Consider the following 18,435-nt stretch of genomic DNA (forward strand, 5'->3'; position numbering starts at 1 on the left):
TCTTGGTGCAGCTTGAGTTGTTGCATTTTTCCTTACAAACTGAACAAATACCCGATTGTTGTAGATATTCGTGGTACCTCCACGCATTGTCGGCGCGCTCTTTGTCTGAACGGGCTCTAGGTTGAGCAGTGGATCGGTTCATCGGCAAATTCCCCCAGTTCGAGTTCGAAGGGACGGTGTGTTGTCTTGGTCGTGCCGAAGAGTCAGATAAGCGTTGGCTGTTCGACAGGATTCGCCATATCCCGTTGGCGGCTTCCTTGAAGATTGGGAAGGAAAAGGGTGCCTTCTTGAGATGCTTCTCATGCTCTACCATATCCCGAAATAGCTGCGGGGCTCCCCAAGTAATGTACTCGGCGAGGTGGAGGTCCGTTACCCGACCTAGGCGTTTGATTAAACGGTGTAAGTTCTGTGCTCAAATGACGTAAGCATCAAAGGTTTCCGAGGGGCGCATTTCCAACCGTCTCAAGGCTCCTTCAGTATCAGATAGCCACCCATGAGGAAGCGTACCAGCTGCCATCATCTCCATCGCTCCCTTCCAGGATCTTTGCCGTAAGTCATCCTTGTTCGCTTGATACCACGCTGACATTTCTTCATTGTTAAGTAGCAATCGTAGCAATTTCAAACGTTCTCGGTCATCGGTAAGGTTTTTCACGTCGAGTGTTTCCTCGACTAGTTCCTGCCAGTGAAGAAAATCGGCCGGTCGACCAAACTTGCCCGTGAATTTTGGCAAATCACTTAACTTAACCCGATCGGCCGTCATAGTTGTAACCACTGGGAATCCGGGTGTCTCAGGCATAACTGGCTGATAAGCTTGCATGTACGGAGTTTGAGGGTTAAGAGCCTCGCGCGGTGAGAGGGGTGTGTTCGGCGGGTGTGTGTAGTTGCCTGGACGAGTTTTGTGAGTCGCTCCTGTTGGTTGTTGGTCACCACACGCTGGTTCATCTCCAGGTGTTTGTCCAAGCTCTGATGCTATGCTTGCTTGAGGCGTTGATGTGACGTTTCTGCCAGGTTCTCGAGGTGCTGGTGAAGGGGAGACAGGACTTTGATGCAAGTATTGAATAAATGGATGGGGAGCAGTTGTCGAGCGTTGTTTGTTCGACGCAGGATCTGAACTTGAGGCCTGAATACCCGTGGATGCTGCTGCCTTCTCGGCGAGCAGCTCACGCACTAGCTTCTGCAAGACTAGAGTTTCTTGTCGAGTCTGAGCCAGGGATTCGTTCTGCAGACAAAAGCTCTCGACCTGAGCACGGAGAGACTCGATTGTATCCTGATCGTTAGACATGGTCGCCGGTTCGCACGAGAGAGCGGGTTCGTTGAAGGTAACTTCGGTTTTTTGCGTCTCGGGGGTGTCAATAGAAAAATGACCTGGAGGGTGCGGAGTTTGCCCGTCTCGTGTGAGGCCTAAGAGCTTCTGAAAGTGTAGATTGACCACTGTACGCTCCGTAGTAGATGGCAAAATTGGTGGTGGTGAATATTGGGTAGACGTAATTTCGGCAGGACTGGGTCGGTAACTAGATGCATATAGAATGCGATCTGTGGGCGCTGGTGATCCCGAAACCGATGTCTCCGGCTTCCAATGGAAATTGGCTGGAGGGGGTGCTGGCGGAGACTCAACACTTTCCTTCTGTTTGTCTTTTTGGGCCCTTCGTAGCAGAATATCGGGGTCGTCGAGAAAGTTGTCTGGCTTCAACGAAGTCGTACCACTCATTCGACTGGCTTTAATCGTGAGAGATTGTCCGGGGGGTGGGGATCGACAAGGTTGGGTTGACAGAACTGAACCAGAAGCAGATGAACAGATTGACAGATGACAGAAAAGGCAGAGTGACAGAAGTACGTGAAATGATAGAGAGAAAAAAATGTTGGATAAGGTGTTTTGGTTTTGTTTATCGAAGTGATAAGTTAAAAAAAGTGTAAGGTTCTATCAGAACCTTCACTGAGGGTCCGGATTCTTGTCCGGCTTGACTTCTCTCGAGAGAGCACTAACTTAGAACTTCGGTTTCTATTGCGACCTAGCTCCAGAAAGTCCCATACGTGGCTCCCTGAGGAGTCAGTAACTCTAATCTAGAAGAATACAAAGAAAGAGAGAAATGGGATAGAAAGACTCACCTAGCTCCAGAAAGTCCCATACGTGGCTCTCTGAGGAGTGAGGACTCTCCGAAGCCAGGCGTTGAGGAGAAAGGTAAGGAGACGCCTATCTAAACCCATGATACAAATCCCATACTTCCTGCCTATCCGTGTACCTCTTACAGCCGGGCTCCTTTTGAAAAGCCGCCGGCCCGGACCGGCCCAAGTAAATTAAAAAAAAATCCTGCTCAGCGAAAAAAATAAAAAATAAAAAAATAAAAAAAAATAGATGATTTCTGGCACATTATATGTACCATTGGAAGCCCTTTGTTTGCTTTTTGGGACCCATGGCCACTTTTTGAACCTCTCCAAAGAACTCTCCGAGCGACTTTCATTGCTAAGATTCACCAAAAGCCTTGGTTTTAGCCCTTTTGGCTGGCCCGCAGCACACCGCTCTCGGGCCCAAGGGAAAATTTCTGAGGCCGAAAAAGCCCGAGCCCGAGCCCGAGCCCGAGCCCGAGCCCGAGCCCGAGCCCGAGCCCAAGCCCAAGCCCAAGCCCAAGCCCAAGCCCAAGCCCGAGCCCGAGCCCGAGCCCGAGCCCGGCTCGGGCTCGCCCGCTGGTCCCGGTGCCGGGTCCAGGCCTTAATCACAGGAATAGCCCTTTTAATCCAAGTCGGTATGTGTATCCTTGGAAGTAAGGAGTTAATCCTTTGTAGCATCTGGTGATCAAAGATGACATCATCGATAGGTGGCGAAATCCATTTGGAATTCCATCCAGGATCGCCAAGTGGGTCGTACTCTTCTTCGTCAGAGGACTTCTCTTGTGGAGAGGGGATGTCATGTATAGTCGCACCTTCCTCGTCTGGGCTTTTTTCGGAAGTTCTGGCTGTCCATTGGTGGTCTTGAAACTCAGTGTGCTCGGCAAACAGATCAAAGAGTTCCTGTTTACTGATTGGAGGTAAAATATCTTCATTGTTTTTGACATCTTTCATGGACCAGAACCGCCGAAGTTGCCAGGATAGTAGACCCAAAAGCAAGTTATGCATTGAGTTAACCACATGATATTCTACAATGTTCCACTAAGGAAGATCATTCAAGACTGAGTATCGAACACCGTGTGTCTTGAAAATTGTTTTGCACTCTTTCGCAGTCTTTGCATCGCGGGCTTCGTATGCCCATTTCTTATGTTGATCCCATGAACGGAGTGGCCAGGAAGATTGATTAAAATTATGAATGTCGCATTTCTTGAGCAAACAAAAAGAGCAGAAATATGTTGCGGTAGCGCTTGGAAATCCAAGAGACCGTCTTAAGGCTGGAATATCTGCAATGAATGGCAGCAATGCAGCGTGAATAAGTCGCCCACTGTTGTACTGATGTGTTCTAGACAATAGCCAGCCCGGCTCCCATAGCTGTTGAAGCTGTGTTACGATTGGTTGGAGAATCCAATTCATTTGCTCGAGTGATGGCTTGCGCGGCCCAGGTGCAATACCAACAAGGAATACATTTTCAGGTCTATGTCGAACATTGATTGGAAGACTGAGGCAGATGAGTACAATAAAAGTTATAGAGTCATGATGCCCGCTCTGCTTGTTACCAAAAGGGTTAATCCCGTCGACAAACATGCCAAATACCAGATTTCGACTCGAGGCCGTGAACTGTTTGCCATCTGGACCACAAAACTCTTTCCAGATTTTCGATTGGTGTATATCGTGTACGTCACTGCTTGGATCGTATGGTTTTCTTGACTCGATCAAGGACTCGTCAAGTTGTTCCTCAAAGAGAGGTCGAGAATACAGTCGGCCAAGCCAGTCCAAAAGATTCTGAAATGTGTAACGACGAACTGGTATCTCTTTACCTCGTACAAAGCGTAGTAAGGGATGCCCACAGGTTTCCTCTGAGAACTCAAGGCTGTCCGTGTTTTTGACTGAAGCAGTGCTGGATGAAATCTTGGTGTTTGCATCTCCAGAATCAGGGGGCCCTCCTGGGATACTAGCAATTTGATGATTACACAAAGCAGGTGTTCTGGAAATCGGATATAATGCAAAACAAGATTGACAACAATTCATGTATACCAACTTTGGATCAATTTGCAACCAGCCAATAGCTGTGGTGATTGTACGAGGGAACCGTTTTGATTTTGATATTTGAGTTATGTCGAGTTGAGTGGTAGAATTATCCATAACCAGCCCGTGGGTCACTGAGAGTTCAATGGTGATGCGCATCATATCCATGAGCCAGGCAGAGGTAAACATCGAGGAATGATCAAAAATGGACTTCACTGCGGCTGTGAGCGCTACGTGAAGGCAGACAGGGTTGAGATTGGCCAGGGTTAATGAATGGAAGCGGCCTATAAAAAGACCAATGAACAGTCAGGAAGTCTGGCGTCTTCCCCGAGATCCAGGACACTAACTCACCACAGTCGTATTCTTGCACTCCCTTTTCCCTTGCTGTAGCTGTTGCAGCGCAAATCTCAGCATCTACAACATGAGATTTGTCCTGATCCGTAGTCTGATCTTGACCTGCAGTCGTTGAATGGACTTGTATCAACCGTTGTCCAGTATTTATGGAGTTGGCCCGGGACCTTGCCAGTGTTTTATGCTGAGAACCTAACAGCAAACCCTCCAGAGGAGCTATTAAAACTTCTTGGGAGTCTGTATTGGGTGTTTGACTTGAGTTTGCTGGGTGGCGAGAAGGCAAAGCAGAAGTTGTTATATGATTGATAAGATTACGTCGATCAGCACGCTCGTGAGACTCCTTGGTAGAGCGGAGGACCTCGACACCAGGCTGTAAGACCCCACTCGCATCTAAATAAACACCCTTGTAACAGCCAGAGCTTTGACACTGACAGACAACCCGCTTGGGTTCGGGTTTCAACTTTGAAGATGACATCTTGAAGATTGATATAAATTATCTGATGGTGCTTGTGCACGTGAAGTTTGATGAAGGAGATGAAGCACAGAGAAAATTTTAGGTGAGATGTGCTGATGATATAGCGGCGTAAATTTTGTGCGTCTCAAGATGACTTGTGATAATTGGTGTTAGTGAATTTCTGTCTAGTAGGACAGACTGATTATAAGCAGGAAAAGATACAAAGTATTTTGTTTTTGTTCCTTTACATGAGCCAAAGAGATGAAAACTGATAGAGCGGATACAAATGGTAAAGATTGGAACATGTCAGTGGTTTCTAGATGAAATACAACGCCGCAAGGCTCTTGGTTTATCCATCACCGGCGTATAGGATGATTTGAGAAGACAGAAGGCAATAGAATTGTTGTACAACAACTCAAGTACAACAAATTGCAAAACAAAAGAACACGCATAACACCCCTCCAACATATGTATATGTAACACTTCAGGGTAGTATACTGTATACATGCCAAAAAGCAAAGCGGTATGCTTCATTTGTTGAAGGGTTTGATGGCTTAGTGTTCCAATAAAGAAACTATGCATTTGATGAATCCAAAAAATCAGACATCAGTTTCACACATGGTCTCATTCGCGAGCTTGCACAGCAGGACACAAAAGGGACCGACCTTCCATCCGTAAGGATCCAGTACAAGCTCACTAATTTAATCGATGATAGAGTAATGAAAGCCTTCGACTGCTCTACAAGTCACACCCTCTGGTTCCTCTCTGACAAATTGTTGGTAGAGACTGACCATCACAGGGTGCACCATAGCTACCAAGTGAACAAAGACATGGGGAGCATGTGCTTGGAGTGCAAGTCAAAGATCTTCAACAGTCTCTCGCTTAAGTTGGTCAACCGCTAGGACTCGAGGTTTGGAAGTCCATTGAGAATCTTTCGGTATGGTAATATCGTGGTCAACATAGGCCTTGTATAGACAAAGCAAACCTTCACGGCGAGCTGTTTTCGGTATGTCAACGTCCGGCTCTATGCTTTCGATGGCATTTCTAAGCATCTGACAAGTCGTTTTGCTGCTGAGTGGATCAAAATCTAGATCTGGCTTGGTTGTTTGTTTGGTTTCCATCGCATCGCCAGCAGCGTGTTGGGAGAGTGGATAATAACGTTCTATCAACGGCTTGACCTCCTTTTCGTATGTAGCAATCAACAGGTCTTTCAATTGATTCGGACAGGATTTAGTTGAAGGATCAAAATGGATCATAATACGATAAATTTGGGGCTTGGTAATTTTTTTGATCATCTTGACGTCCCAATTGGATAGTAAGTAAGGACGCAGGTCACTGGCTATGGTTTGTAACTTGATGAAATTAGGATCTAAGAAGCTGCTGGGTGCATGTGGGGGTGGGATTGGTGGGTATTGAGTGTCGCCGTGATTTTTGCTGGCATCTTTGCTTGGCTCATGCTTAGAATCATGGGTACTCGACGTGATTGGCGGCACCGTAGGAGTTGTCTTGTTGGTTGGGGATGTTGGATTCGAGGGTCCTTGCTTTGAATTCTTACGTTTTGTCATTGGTTAGATCTCACAAGTCAATCAGACTTTCAGTCAGTCATCATATCTGAATGTTTTGAATAACACTGATCCAATTGAGAAAATCTCACCTGAATTGATTACACAGCAGAGGATTCAGTGTGTATATATAACAAAGAACTTCTTCAAACCAGGTGCATAATTATACGGTGGATTTTGAATAAGATTGATGCAAACAATTAGATGCAGGACGAAAACGGGGTTGGGAAAAGAGATGGATACACACCTTGAAATCGCAGCTTCCAGTGCAAAAGGATGAACTAGTAATGCTGATGCATTGGGAGGGGGATGTAAGTGTAAAGATAAAGTTGATTATAAGTAGCCAAGACGAGAAAAAGAGAGATACGCAAAAACAACATCACAGTCCAGATCATCAGTCAACGTACAAGACAGATATCGAAAGGACTGAACTAACCAAGATGAATGCTGCCAGCTAATAGAGATGATCAAACTGCACGAATTGCTTCACAGCCTATCGTAGTACCTTGCAGAATAGAAGCAGTCGGTGTAGAGCAAGAGGAAAGTATAGGTAAAACCTTGAAGTTGGAAAAAGGTATTATAAGTAATTATACATGCAAGAACGGAGAGAGATTAACAAAGTATAATCTCCAGTGATCACAAAATTGATGTTGAGACCAACCCAGGAGAACGTCAAAGCCAAGGTATATATGCTATAAGGTGATTGATGTCAATGAGTGAAGCTCGTGATCGGTGTGAGGTTTGATATGCGAACACCTCACATGAAGGGGAACACGATTTGGCCACCTATTCAGTGTGGTATAGAGACATGTCTATAGTCAAAGACGTGGGGACAAATTTGAATCAACTCAATTGTGATAGAACCCGGAATTTGCATCTGATTAAGATGTATGAGGAAGCTGATCGACATACAGCTTAGTTGTATGCTTTCAGGTAACCATCTGAGATGATATATCCATGCTTTGATGACAATTGGTCGATCTGAGAACAGCTCCTTTTGTCTAATGTGTTAGACACGATTGGTGTTCATTCTTCCGAGGTTACAGAATGATTATTACGGAGAACAGTGAGGTTGGTTACTAGTTACAAACTAGTGGCCTTTGAGACATTTTATCTAACTACAGAATTAAAATTTTCCGTGGGTCTTGATTTACATATCTGGGCATTTTCCTTTTCCGCGCGGAAAATATTATTTTTTTCGTAGTGTTATTATCTTAATGTTTTATACACATCATAGGGCAAAACACAAGAATTATTTAAGAATGTATTGTGAAAGGGAACAAATCATGAACAAATCATTAGGTAGGATCTTGATTGTCTTAGCATCCTTGATTTATTTTTTGGAGTATATCATGATCATGCTGAATATGGATATTGGAATTGGAATATATCACATTTATTGAATTTGGAATACATGACAAAGTCCTTGAAGCAGAATATATCATGGTCAATGATAATTGGAAGAGATCAACAACATATAAGATTAGGCATAGATCATGTATCTCTTGTCTTTCAAATGTAACTCAAATTGATATCAAATCAAAAAGAAGAGATTGAACAATTGAAAAAGGCTTCATAACTACAGTAAGTTAAATTCAATACTAACTTCGTTCTTTTGTTTCTTCTTCTACCAAAGACAATGATTTGTTTGAATCACTAATGTCTCCAAAGTCTTCACAGTTAATGTCTTGATTATTGTTGGTTTGTAGCTCTTCAAAGGTAACCTCTTGTTGTAAGTTTTCTGTTTTCTTTCTTCTTTGTTGTCTTTTTAATCTGATTTCTTTGAGTGCATCCTCTCTATCTCTTTGTGCTTGCTCTTCTTCTTCACTTTTGATTTCATAATGAGTTCCTTCAGTTTGTGATATTTCATCTGAATTCAGAGGAGTTCATTTGGGTGTGATTTTGGCAGCCAAATCTCTACTCCTATGCCTTGATCTCATATCTAATTTGGAAAGTATTGTTCAAGAATTAAGTTTGAATCAGGGGAATCTTCCTGGTGTAGGAGGAAAGAAGGCTATAGAGCGTGAGGATGAGTGAGAGGAAAAAGACAAAATTAAGGACAGATTTCTCCTCTGAGCGACTGGTGGGAGATTTTTGAGGAGAGATCACCCAGTGTCCTGGATTATAATCTAATGCAGGGCAGGTCTGGTGGGACCCAGTTTGGTATCTCTGGTTATCCCATGACCAAGATAGTCTTATCTTCAGACTGATCTTGGCCTTAGCTCTGAGCTTTCCATTACATTTCACTGCCAATCACGTGGTGGGTGTGGGTTTTGAATTTTGGGCAGGCCCGGGGGTGGATTTCATAAGTTACAAAGGCATACCTATAGTGAGGGCGCTGAGGGGTGCCTCTGAGGCGTCAAATCCCCCAAGAAGCAATTTGTTTCGAGAAAATCTTAAGAAGATCAAAAATAGCATTTCTGTATTTCATGATACTGCTGGTGATCAAAAAAGGGCATTTCATCAACCACCATTCACAAAAATCATTGACAAGGTCATCTTTGATTCATTCCTCATTCCTCAACTAAACCATCAGTCTCTGTATATAAACACTTTCAGTATCATCCTCTGTCATTCCTCCTGATCCACTTGGTCTTTGCCAGGACTTTGAGATGGAATTTGGAAAATTTAGATGCTAAGCACACAATTTTCACCCACAATCACCTGCTAATTGGGTGGAATAGAGCTAAAGCTAACATGGACATGCCAACCCCAAAATCAAGCCAAGAAGGCCTGCCCCAGTTTGCGCCCTGCCCACCACGTGAACTGCCAACATATTGATCTTGGATTGGGAAATCTGAGGTGTTCTCGGATCTGAAACCTTGGACAGGAGCTTTCCAAGGTTTTGATCCCAGGTAATCTTTGGCACATAATGATACCTCCAATAAGATCCGTGCAAGGATTTGCATCCGATGATACCTTGGACCTCCCAATCCAAGGCATCTATGTTGGCAGTGTTGCATGGACAGGAGTAATTCCTTGTCCCAGTGTCACTACTCTTCAAACAAATCACCCAAAGGATGTTCAATCTTGTTGGTGGTAGTGTGAATGTGCGCTGAGAGATAAAATATCCCATTTGTTATGTTGCTTCTGGTTGATCTGTTGATCTTAGTATTTGTTATGTCTTCTTCTGGCATTTGATATTTTCTCATAGTTACGTGTGTGTGTCTCTTAACTCTTAGCAGTTCTTGTTTTCTCTTTATAAGCACCTATGAGTCTTCACCAGGGTTTGATCCTCATGCTTTCGAACCCTTTCCTCCATCACTAAAAGCAATCCTTTATACTTACGACGTATTGCTTTAATTGTGATTGACTCATAGGTAAGCTTCTCTCTTTTGTGGTTTTTCTCTTTCATTGATATTTCTATTTCACTGTACATGTGTTTTATTGTTTATGTTTGTGCTCTCAAAATATATGATGCTTTCAAACCCTTTCCTCCATCACTAAAAGCAATCCTTTATACTTACGATGTATTGCTTTAATCGTGATTGACTCATAAATCTTTGTCAATTACTTTGAGATTCTATTTTAATTTCTATTTGAAGTTCATGATCAAAATCTAACAAAAGAAAGAAGCAAAACATGTTCTTCAATCCAATCACCTCAATGACAACCAATCTTTTCCTCTATTACTTGATCCATATGGTGTAAGCAAAAAGAAAGAATTCAAGATTGGTTTTCAAGGAGAGGTATTTTTTTCAAAATCAAACAGTCAGAGAGAAAGTCTCAAAAAAAAATCAAACTACTGCAGATTACAAGAAAGTGCCGGTCCTTCATGATGCTTAGAAAAAAACAGATCAAGATGTATGATGAATTTGATATAAAAAAATGCTCTAGGTTGATGTTGGAAATGAGATCAAGAATGAGATCGAGTTCGACTCAAAGATGAGCAGTGAGTTTGGCAGGGTCTAAGTTTTCATGAGAGATCTTGTACTGTGAATCAAGAAAAGAAAACATAAGCCACCTTAACTACGCCAGACATCTTTTGATACTGTGAACTCGTCTGCTTACCACAACATGGAACAAAGGATATCCACCAACTCGACCTCGAGCCTTGAGGAACTGATGTAACTCATCAGCAGTAGCCACACCTTGAAGTTTTTGACCACCCAACAGTTCAGTTTCGAGTTGTTCGAAAGGCTTTCCAGTCTTTACAAACGCCTCAGCACACAGCCTGTTTCGACCACCGAAACCTGAGTATATCAAGTAAAGATTATCAGAATCAAAATGGCGAGTTGTTATTGAAGAGTAGTGTCGACTTACATGTTGTGATCAAATCTGCAACACCTGCAGATTCTTGAACAAACGTTTCCGCCTGAGAATAGTATCAAGAGAAGTGAGTAAGATGTTTGATAACCAAAGACTATAGAGGTTGACGCTTACCTTGACTCCAGAGAAAAACTCCATACTGAAGTTTTTCATCTCCAACAGGCCAATTCGCATGACAGCAGCTATTGAGGTAAGAACGTCCATTTTCATGTCAAGTTAATCAATTTGAACTTCTCTTTCGAGTATGCAGGGGACTTGCTTACCCTTGGCATTGTTACCCCAACCCAATCCATCACAGAACCCAGCAGCAACAGCCACCACATTCTTCAAAGCTCCACAAAGAGAAACACCAGCACGATCCTCAATGATTTGTACGTGAAATTGAGGGGTGTGGAATAGTTTTTGCCAAAGTTCTCCTTCTGATCTGGTACCATAACCGATTGTGGTTTCAGAGAACTTGTTGAGTGCAACTATCGAAGCAAAGTGACAAGATCAATTAGAGAGCGATCATCAAGTCAACATTGGATAAATCTACATACCCTCATTGGCGATGTTAGCACCACTCAAGGCACAACACGGCATTCCTAACTCCTCCTCGATTACATCGGCAAAGATCTTGATCCGATCACCAGTCACATCAACACCTTTGGTAAGAGAGATGGCGAAGGCTCCAGCACCTGTTACTTTAGCTTCGCGTAGTTGACGACAGATGTTGGGGATAAACTGATGAGGTAGGCAGAAGACAAGCATTGTTGCATCTCTAGCCGCGTCGATCAGAGCAGGAACGGCCTTCAAGTTGACTGGAAGCTGGTTGGGTTCGAATCGATAAGCAAAGCAAAACCGATCAGTTGACGAGTCCCGATCATGAATATGACTATACTCTCTAGCTCACCTGGACACCAGGCAGATATTTGACATTTTCATGCTTCTCGTTGATGATCGTGGTAAGATTTTCACCGTTAACCTGGAGTTACGAGGGAGACAGGTTTCGTTTTAGTCGGCGTGATCACATGGGACCACCTTTGAGCAATGGGCCGCTAACCTGTTCTTCGTAAACCCACATCGGAACCTCTTGCTGGAACAAATCACTGTGACGGGCTGTGTTTTCAGCTGCAATCTTAGCAATGGCTGATCCCCTGTATCAAGGACGATTTTCGACGCGAAAGAGGGAAGGGAGAGATTTGGATCAGTGATAGTGACGCGGTATAAGGCATGAGTAAGCCACTAACCAGTTACCAGATCCGATGATAGCAACTCGGTGTAATTCACGTGGAGCCATTGGTATTGGTTGTTTTGGTTGGATAAATGATTTGTTAGGTGTCGATCGATTAAAGGCTGATGATGATTGGCGGATGGTTGTGAGTTGACGAGAGCTTCGAAGACTGGGTTGGGTAAAAGCTGTAAATGCAATCGAGGGTTTTGGAAGAAATCAAGTGTTATGGAATGATTAGCGGAGTGTAAAAGACTTGATCGACAGAGTTGCACACCTCTCGGAATGGAGTGGATTCGGATAGGTAGAAAGTTAGAAAATGAAGCAAACGAAGATCGAATAGATGAAATCAATGAAGCTGAGGAATTTATGGAATTCAAGCCAGCTATCAGGTTCATGTCTCAAAACTAATCATGCTTCATTCTTGGAACCGATCGAAGTTTCATAATCGAAGTTGAGAAATTCATCAAAAGAAACCTTCAAGGCATCAATACCTTCCAATTCGAACAGTTCCTGATCAGATACACTTGTACTCTCAGATTAGCAATGAGTTTGTTTATGGTTCATGTTTACGTTGGGGATCTGATTGGTCAGTCCAAATGGGGTAAAGCACAACAGACGCCAGTGTAGTGCACCTCGGAGCTCGATCGCGGGTCAGTTTGCTATCGTGCAAGCAGCGTGCCCGGACACGGCGGTTACAACATGTGTCTCACCGTTTGAATGGCAATCTGCTCGACGAAACGTCAAAAAGAGCCCACTGATAGCGCTAATTGCACATCAAGAACTACCAAGAGGATGAGGAGAAAAAGGGACTGGATGCCAATCTGATTTCAGGATAATCAGCCATGATTCATGACGGGTCATCCTCCTTGGTCCCAAAGGTCCCTTGACGAGAGAGTGAGCTGATCGGAGCGCTCGGAGAACAAATTCGCTGTCGATAGAAATGGGAAGACCACCAGATGACACGCAAGAAGAATTGAAATTTGAAAGATGACAAGTAAGATTTGTTTACCTTTGTTGATGGAGAAAAATGTCAGAAGTTGAAGTGTAAAGAAAAGATAAACCCTCAAACAGCGCGGAAGAGTTCTTCTTATACCCAAGCAAGGTTCAAATGAATCAACTAATACTCACTTTGATGCTCCTTAACAAGTTTTCGATTTCTTGGGGAGCAATGAGAAACGCCGATGCCGGCTACGGTAGTGCCAACGAGGCTGAGGCTGGCTGATAGGACTAAGAATTATAAGGTGAATAGAATGACGTAGCATACTATTGGATCGGATTGATCGGGTGCAACACCCTAAAGTTTCATACAAAAACGGATTAAAACCTGTGTTGGGAAGATACGGTCTGTGTCATAATACATAGTTCCACAACAATGAGAGCATTCACAATCACGTAACTGTACATTAAGGGTACAAATTTCAAAGACCAGCCATATTCTTGCCACCATGCCATAGAAAAGATAAGAAAGTTTGGGTTCCCTCATAAGAACTGGGTCCTCCCCTCCCCCTCGTCATGAAACACAGGGCTCATTCGAAGTCCCGATCTACTCAACTCTTCGAGGAAATCCAATTATGGATGACCCCGAGGCTGTTATCAATTTCTTTCTAGATGAAAGTAGTGAGGTGTCATTGGACGAGCACAAGTTGCAAATGTAGCAAGGTACAAACGACACTCGCCTTCCATGAAAGACCCACCAAGTGAGGATCAAGAGCTCTTTAGTGCTTGACATCAATGATGGCCAAATATCCGCTCGGACCCTTCGAATTGCAAAAATCGTCAAGAAAACCAAATTATTCCGGTCTGAAACCCCAAATCGCTGATGACAATAACGTTGGTGTCTCAAGAGAAAGCCAGCAAAAACGACTCTAAAGCGCCAACTTTAACCTCCGTAACTTTCGACTCCTCACGCCCTCGTCATATGATGATCAAAATTTTGACTAAAGTCTGGAGAGTGCCGCATAACTATCAAACTCTTTGAATTGAAATCTTTGTTGTAAATGGTCGATGTGACGAAATGCTAATTATTTGAACCCAAGATTTCCGCATTCTCATCTGCCTTCCCAAATTCCTCAGCCAACCTTACAACTCATACCGAACAGGAAAAGTGAGGTTGTATCATCATTATCAGGTGAGGCTCCTTGAAGCTTGATCAATGATAAAGTGAACACCAGGTCAGACGTTTATTGTAAAAGGCAGTGATGAAGAACAGCCAGGTTCCATTATGATTTTCTTCGAATCAAGCGATCATAACATCTGCACGCAGATGCGCCACAGTCTGCAACAGTTCCTGGTATGCTGGATACTCAAGGCAATGCCACTGTTCCATCAAATGTCTCGTTGATAAACAGGATACAAGTATTACCTGCAAAAAGCCTTTTGTCTATGCTTGGAAATTTCTTTATAAGAGACTCCAATCATTTGCTTAACAAGAAAAGGAGCCTTTCATCAATGGGGCATTCAAACAAATAATGATGTAATACGAGACAAAATTCATCCACACGGTAGGGATACAAAAGAAAAAGGTTTTAGAATATGTACCATGGTTGTAAATACAACATATGAAAAATGGAAATGACTGACCCAGCGCTGTCTTGATATTGTGCTCAGCGGGGAAGGGTCCGATAATGTGCTAGAATGACGTCAAAGATATTATGCAAGGTTGTGGTCCGTGGACTTGCTGTTGTCCATTTCGTTGAAAACACGCGACAAAATCTGATTTTGTGTACAAGCATACCCTCAGGAAATGCTTATACCATGAGTGACCAACCACTTTCAAGAATTTAGGTCAACGGTTTGCACTTCTCACCAATAAAATTCAAACCGACGCGACATTCACCCTCGTCAGCCCTTCCTCCTCACCACTCCGCTCCATGCGACCAGTTCGTCTTGATACCCCGAATCATGGTGTTCTTATTTCCTCGGCGTTCAAGGTTAGTCAAACACACATCACTAAACCCATTCAAACTCAATAAATCATGATGATTTTTTCGAAGTTATATCTGTCAATCCCCTTATCTCACTCTACAAGAGTGTGGAAATGCAGAAACCACTTCCCATTACGTGCCCAATCAAGCACAATGGCCTGAACCCCACCCATTCTATCTCTGTAATCACTTGAGTGTATAAGACCTAATCGCTGATCATTTGTTTCTTTCTTTTCTAGACTTTTGGTATGATCTTGAGGTGTGGGACGAAGATTGTTTATTTGTTTATTTTGTCTCGCACTTTCTTCGTCGCCTGGAGTTGTGTCGATGGCCTATTTCGCTTTGTACTTTCTTTGTCTGATATCCAAGTCTCGTCCGAACTATGCAATCTTTCATATCATCGATAACCCTGGGTCTCACGCGTCTTGTTTCAAATGTGTTAACCCTGAGAGTCACTCAGGTGTAAGCATCATCAATGTACTATCAACCCTTGTGGTTCAAGTCAGGTCGAGAATCACGCAATACGAAATGAAAGTCTTTACCTGAACCCTAGTCCATCCCAGCACTCCGCACGCTGTTCTGAGAGGCATGCATCGCGACTTCGACTTCTAGCCTTGATTATCAGTCGGGATATACTCAGCTCTGGTAAATGCCTATGTAGAAAGGAATTCACAGTGGCGGCTGTGGGTCTCGCGCTCCCAGGGATCGACTGCAAGATACTAGAATGATATATTTTGCTCTCTTCCATTCCACCTCCTATGTGTTTGTATGTATACACTGTCAGATGTATCTAGTTTCCGACTCAGCCAATGAAGCGCGCTTCACTAGACTTCCAAAGTAAAACCTTGATTTCATCGTAAGAAGGGCAAATATTTTCAGGCTGTAAAAACAAGAATATTTGTCAAAGGAATCAAGTTGCTTTGAAAGTTTTTCTATCAAGCCATATCCGTCTATCTGACCATCCAGCCATTAACTTTAAAACTCGAGTGCTTAATCGACTTTCTTTTGCTTACCGTTGACTATGTACGGCATGTGAGCAGGCGTGGTGTGAAGTGTGTCAAACCCATATATAGGCAAGTCCGGGACTAAAGACAACTTACCAGCAAGCTTTCAGTGGGTGGCTCAAGGGACTCGTACAGCTAAAAGAATTGCAGTAACACACGATATGTTGCATTTTCAAAAAAGATGAAGAAACTATTTACAAATTTTAAATTATTACATGACGAGATTCCAAAGTTTAGAGATAAGAGAAACGCCAATGCTACACAATCCTGATTAACATGATCATACTAAACAAAATGAAAGTTCTACAGTAGAAGGTAATAGAACAGTATCTTTTGATAAAGATATCAAAGTAGGCGTGTCCACCACTGTGATATCAGAAGAAAAACTTGAAGAACGGACGTGAGAAGAGGAGGTGTTGATAGAAGGAAGGAAGATTGCTGTAAGTGTGGTGGTTCTCTGATCAACTATCTCAACTGATATATTCTCAAACTCTTCTTCTTTCATCAGTTGATCCAATTTTGATTTCCAGCAAAATGTTCTGTTGGATTTTAATGGCGGAAGACTTGAAGGAAGATGTCTTCTGTAATAAGCTGAGTTGAACTGTGAGCATCCCACGTCCAGAGTTGAGGTTTTGAATTTGTCTTCTTGCATCCGGTTGATCATCTCCTGGTTCGATGATTGTATGAAATCGAGGAATGAAGATTGTTTACAAGATGAGAAGGAGGATGGTGATGGGCGGATCGGAGTAACATCAGGATGGTTGAAAAGGGGCTCTTGAAGAATAAGAATGTTGGTGGGATCTTTGGAACTTGGATCTTCTTTGAGTTCACCAACCGATGAGACGGGAACCAGAACGGGTGATTCGATACATGTTAAATCGGAGCTGATACTAGACGAGCGTGAGTGGGAAGATCCAGAGATGTCTTGATTTGATTTGGTGCCACTTTCTTCGACGAGCTCATCCAAGATTTCGTCACATTCTTCGCCTGACTCCTTCATGATTGCATCCAACGTGGTTCTCCAGCGAAAAGGCTTCTTTGGTGTGTTTCTGGTAGACAAGTGAGGCAGGGCTGGAGGAAGATGTCTTCGGTAGTAGGCAGAGTTGAATTGAGCGCATCCTAAATCTAGAGGTTTTGATTTTGACTTTTCTGCAAGCAACCTATTGGACGCCTCAAGGTGAGAAGCTTCTAAGAAAGCCAGAAAGGGAGAGGGGGAAGAAGTTGAGCTGAAGGTTGTAGATGCATGTTTGGGCTGAGTCGCAAGAGGTTCGAGTGCGGCTTTGACGAGGATATTAGGTAATACAGCTGATTGCGAAGAAGATTCATTTGCAAGAGGACTGATAATTATCAAAGGCTCTTTTTCGATGTTTGAAGACGAGACGGGAACTTCATCTTTGACCGAAATGGAAGGGACTGAAAAGTCCACTGATAGCTGCTCTGTGACAGAAGGCTGAGGTTCAGATGAAGGTAAAGCCAGAGGTTCACACCTCAAGCTTCTGACTTCATATCTACTAGCAGTCACAAAGGAAGTCTAAAACAAATCAAACGTCAGTACCAGAATTGATGCTCCACAAAGGAGATAAAAAGAACATACCACATTGACCGCAATTGACTTCTTAGCAACAGTCAGGATAGATGGAACAAGTTTGTTATCAAGACTTACTTGTGTACGACGAGTGATGACACTCTTGACAACATGCACTAAGTTGAGGCCAAAGTTCAAAGACAAGCTTGAGAAGTAGGACATCTTTGATGGAATACGGTTATGAAATTTGAGGTTGGAGAAGATCAAAGGGAGAGGAGATGTTGATGGTCAAGGATTCAAAGAAACACAAAAGTGCAACGATAAATGATGTGATGATGTGATGATGTGATGAAAGCTTTAAGGCTAAGATGGATAGGCTTTTGAAAATTCAGGAATTTGGATGGGTGGAAATGTGATAATGTGAGGGTAGTCAACAATAGTTGTGATGAGGAAGTATCGCGAATGGGAGAAAGCGATGTCTATTTATACGATTTGCTTGCGTACGAATTGCAATCAAGCGCGTTCTGTGACTCTGCACCTTGACTTTTGCTTCGACTACTTGTTCCTGGTGCATCAGCTTGCGATTCGACGTGTTGACCCAGTTCAATGTAGAATCTTGTGCTTTCAGGTGCACAAATCCGCTTGTGAATGTTCCAAGAGACCACTAATCTTGATGAGATACGCTGAAAGTGATAATCTCATAGCTCGAGTATTTCGAAGGAGATGCCTTCAAGTCTTTCCAGGCCACAAGTTCAACTGACGTGAAATGTGCTCGTAGTTGCTTGATCCATTTGCACATAGCCCATCATGATCCTCAGCGTGATAAAACATAAGCTTAGCCGGCTCCACAATAACATCGATCCTGGCTTGAACGCACCTCTCTTTCACAATTCGTGTTCTAATTCGTATCATGACGCATACGCAAAGACATCTTTTACTGCACAGTGCACCTAATGACGTCAAGCGTCCTGCAGACTTGTAGAACTAACAACACATCTTTGTTGG

At 43.2% G+C, this 18,435-nt stretch overlaps 4 protein-coding genes across 4 annotated transcripts; all 4 read right to left on the reverse strand.

Moving 5' to 3' along the window:
- Nucleotides 1-4,327: 4,327 nt before the first annotated feature.
- Nucleotides 4,328-4,954, reverse strand: MELLADRAFT_58978 (uncharacterized protein; the record flags this gene model as incomplete). Its single annotated transcript, XM_007404750.1, has 1 exon — nt 4,328-4,954. The coding sequence occupies one exon, from the start codon at nt 4,952-4,954 to the stop codon at nt 4,328-4,330; it is 627 nt and encodes a 208-aa protein (XP_007404812.1).
- An 836-nt stretch (nt 4,955-5,790) lies between these two features.
- MELLADRAFT_101680 (uncharacterized protein) lies at nt 5,791-6,498 on the reverse strand (the record flags this gene model as incomplete). Its single annotated transcript, XM_007404749.1, has 1 exon — nt 5,791-6,498. One exon carries the CDS (start codon nt 6,496-6,498, stop codon nt 5,791-5,793), a length of 708 nt encoding a protein of 235 aa, XP_007404811.1.
- Nucleotides 6,499-10,374: 3,876 nt separating this feature from the next.
- Nucleotides 10,375-12,043, reverse strand: MELLADRAFT_101681 (uncharacterized protein; the record flags this gene model as incomplete). Its single annotated transcript, XM_007404748.1, has 9 exons — nt 10,375-10,428; nt 10,507-10,688; nt 10,759-10,810; nt 10,879-10,946; nt 11,028-11,234; nt 11,304-11,571; nt 11,657-11,728; nt 11,807-11,900; nt 11,994-12,043. The coding sequence occupies 9 exons, from the start codon at nt 12,041-12,043 to the stop codon at nt 10,375-10,377; spliced, it is 1,047 nt and encodes a 348-aa protein (XP_007404810.1).
- A 3,396-nt stretch (nt 12,044-15,439) lies between these two features.
- Nucleotides 15,440-17,652, reverse strand: MELLADRAFT_101682 (uncharacterized protein; the record flags this gene model as incomplete). The annotated part of the gene is made up of 6 exons (XM_007404747.1): nt 15,440-15,657; nt 15,727-15,781; nt 15,915-15,920; nt 16,002-16,040; nt 16,306-17,436; nt 17,569-17,652. 6 exons carry the CDS (start codon nt 17,650-17,652, stop codon nt 15,440-15,442), a joined length of 1,533 nt encoding a protein of 510 aa, XP_007404809.1.
- Nucleotides 17,653-18,435: the final 783 nt, after the last annotated feature.

This window comes from Melampsora larici-populina (assembly GCF_000204055.1).
Source record: "Melampsora larici-populina 98AG31 unplaced genomic scaffold MELLAscaffold_2, whole genome shotgun sequence".
Classification (NCBI taxonomy): domain Eukaryota; kingdom Fungi; phylum Basidiomycota; class Pucciniomycetes; order Pucciniales; family Melampsoraceae; genus Melampsora; species Melampsora laricis-populina.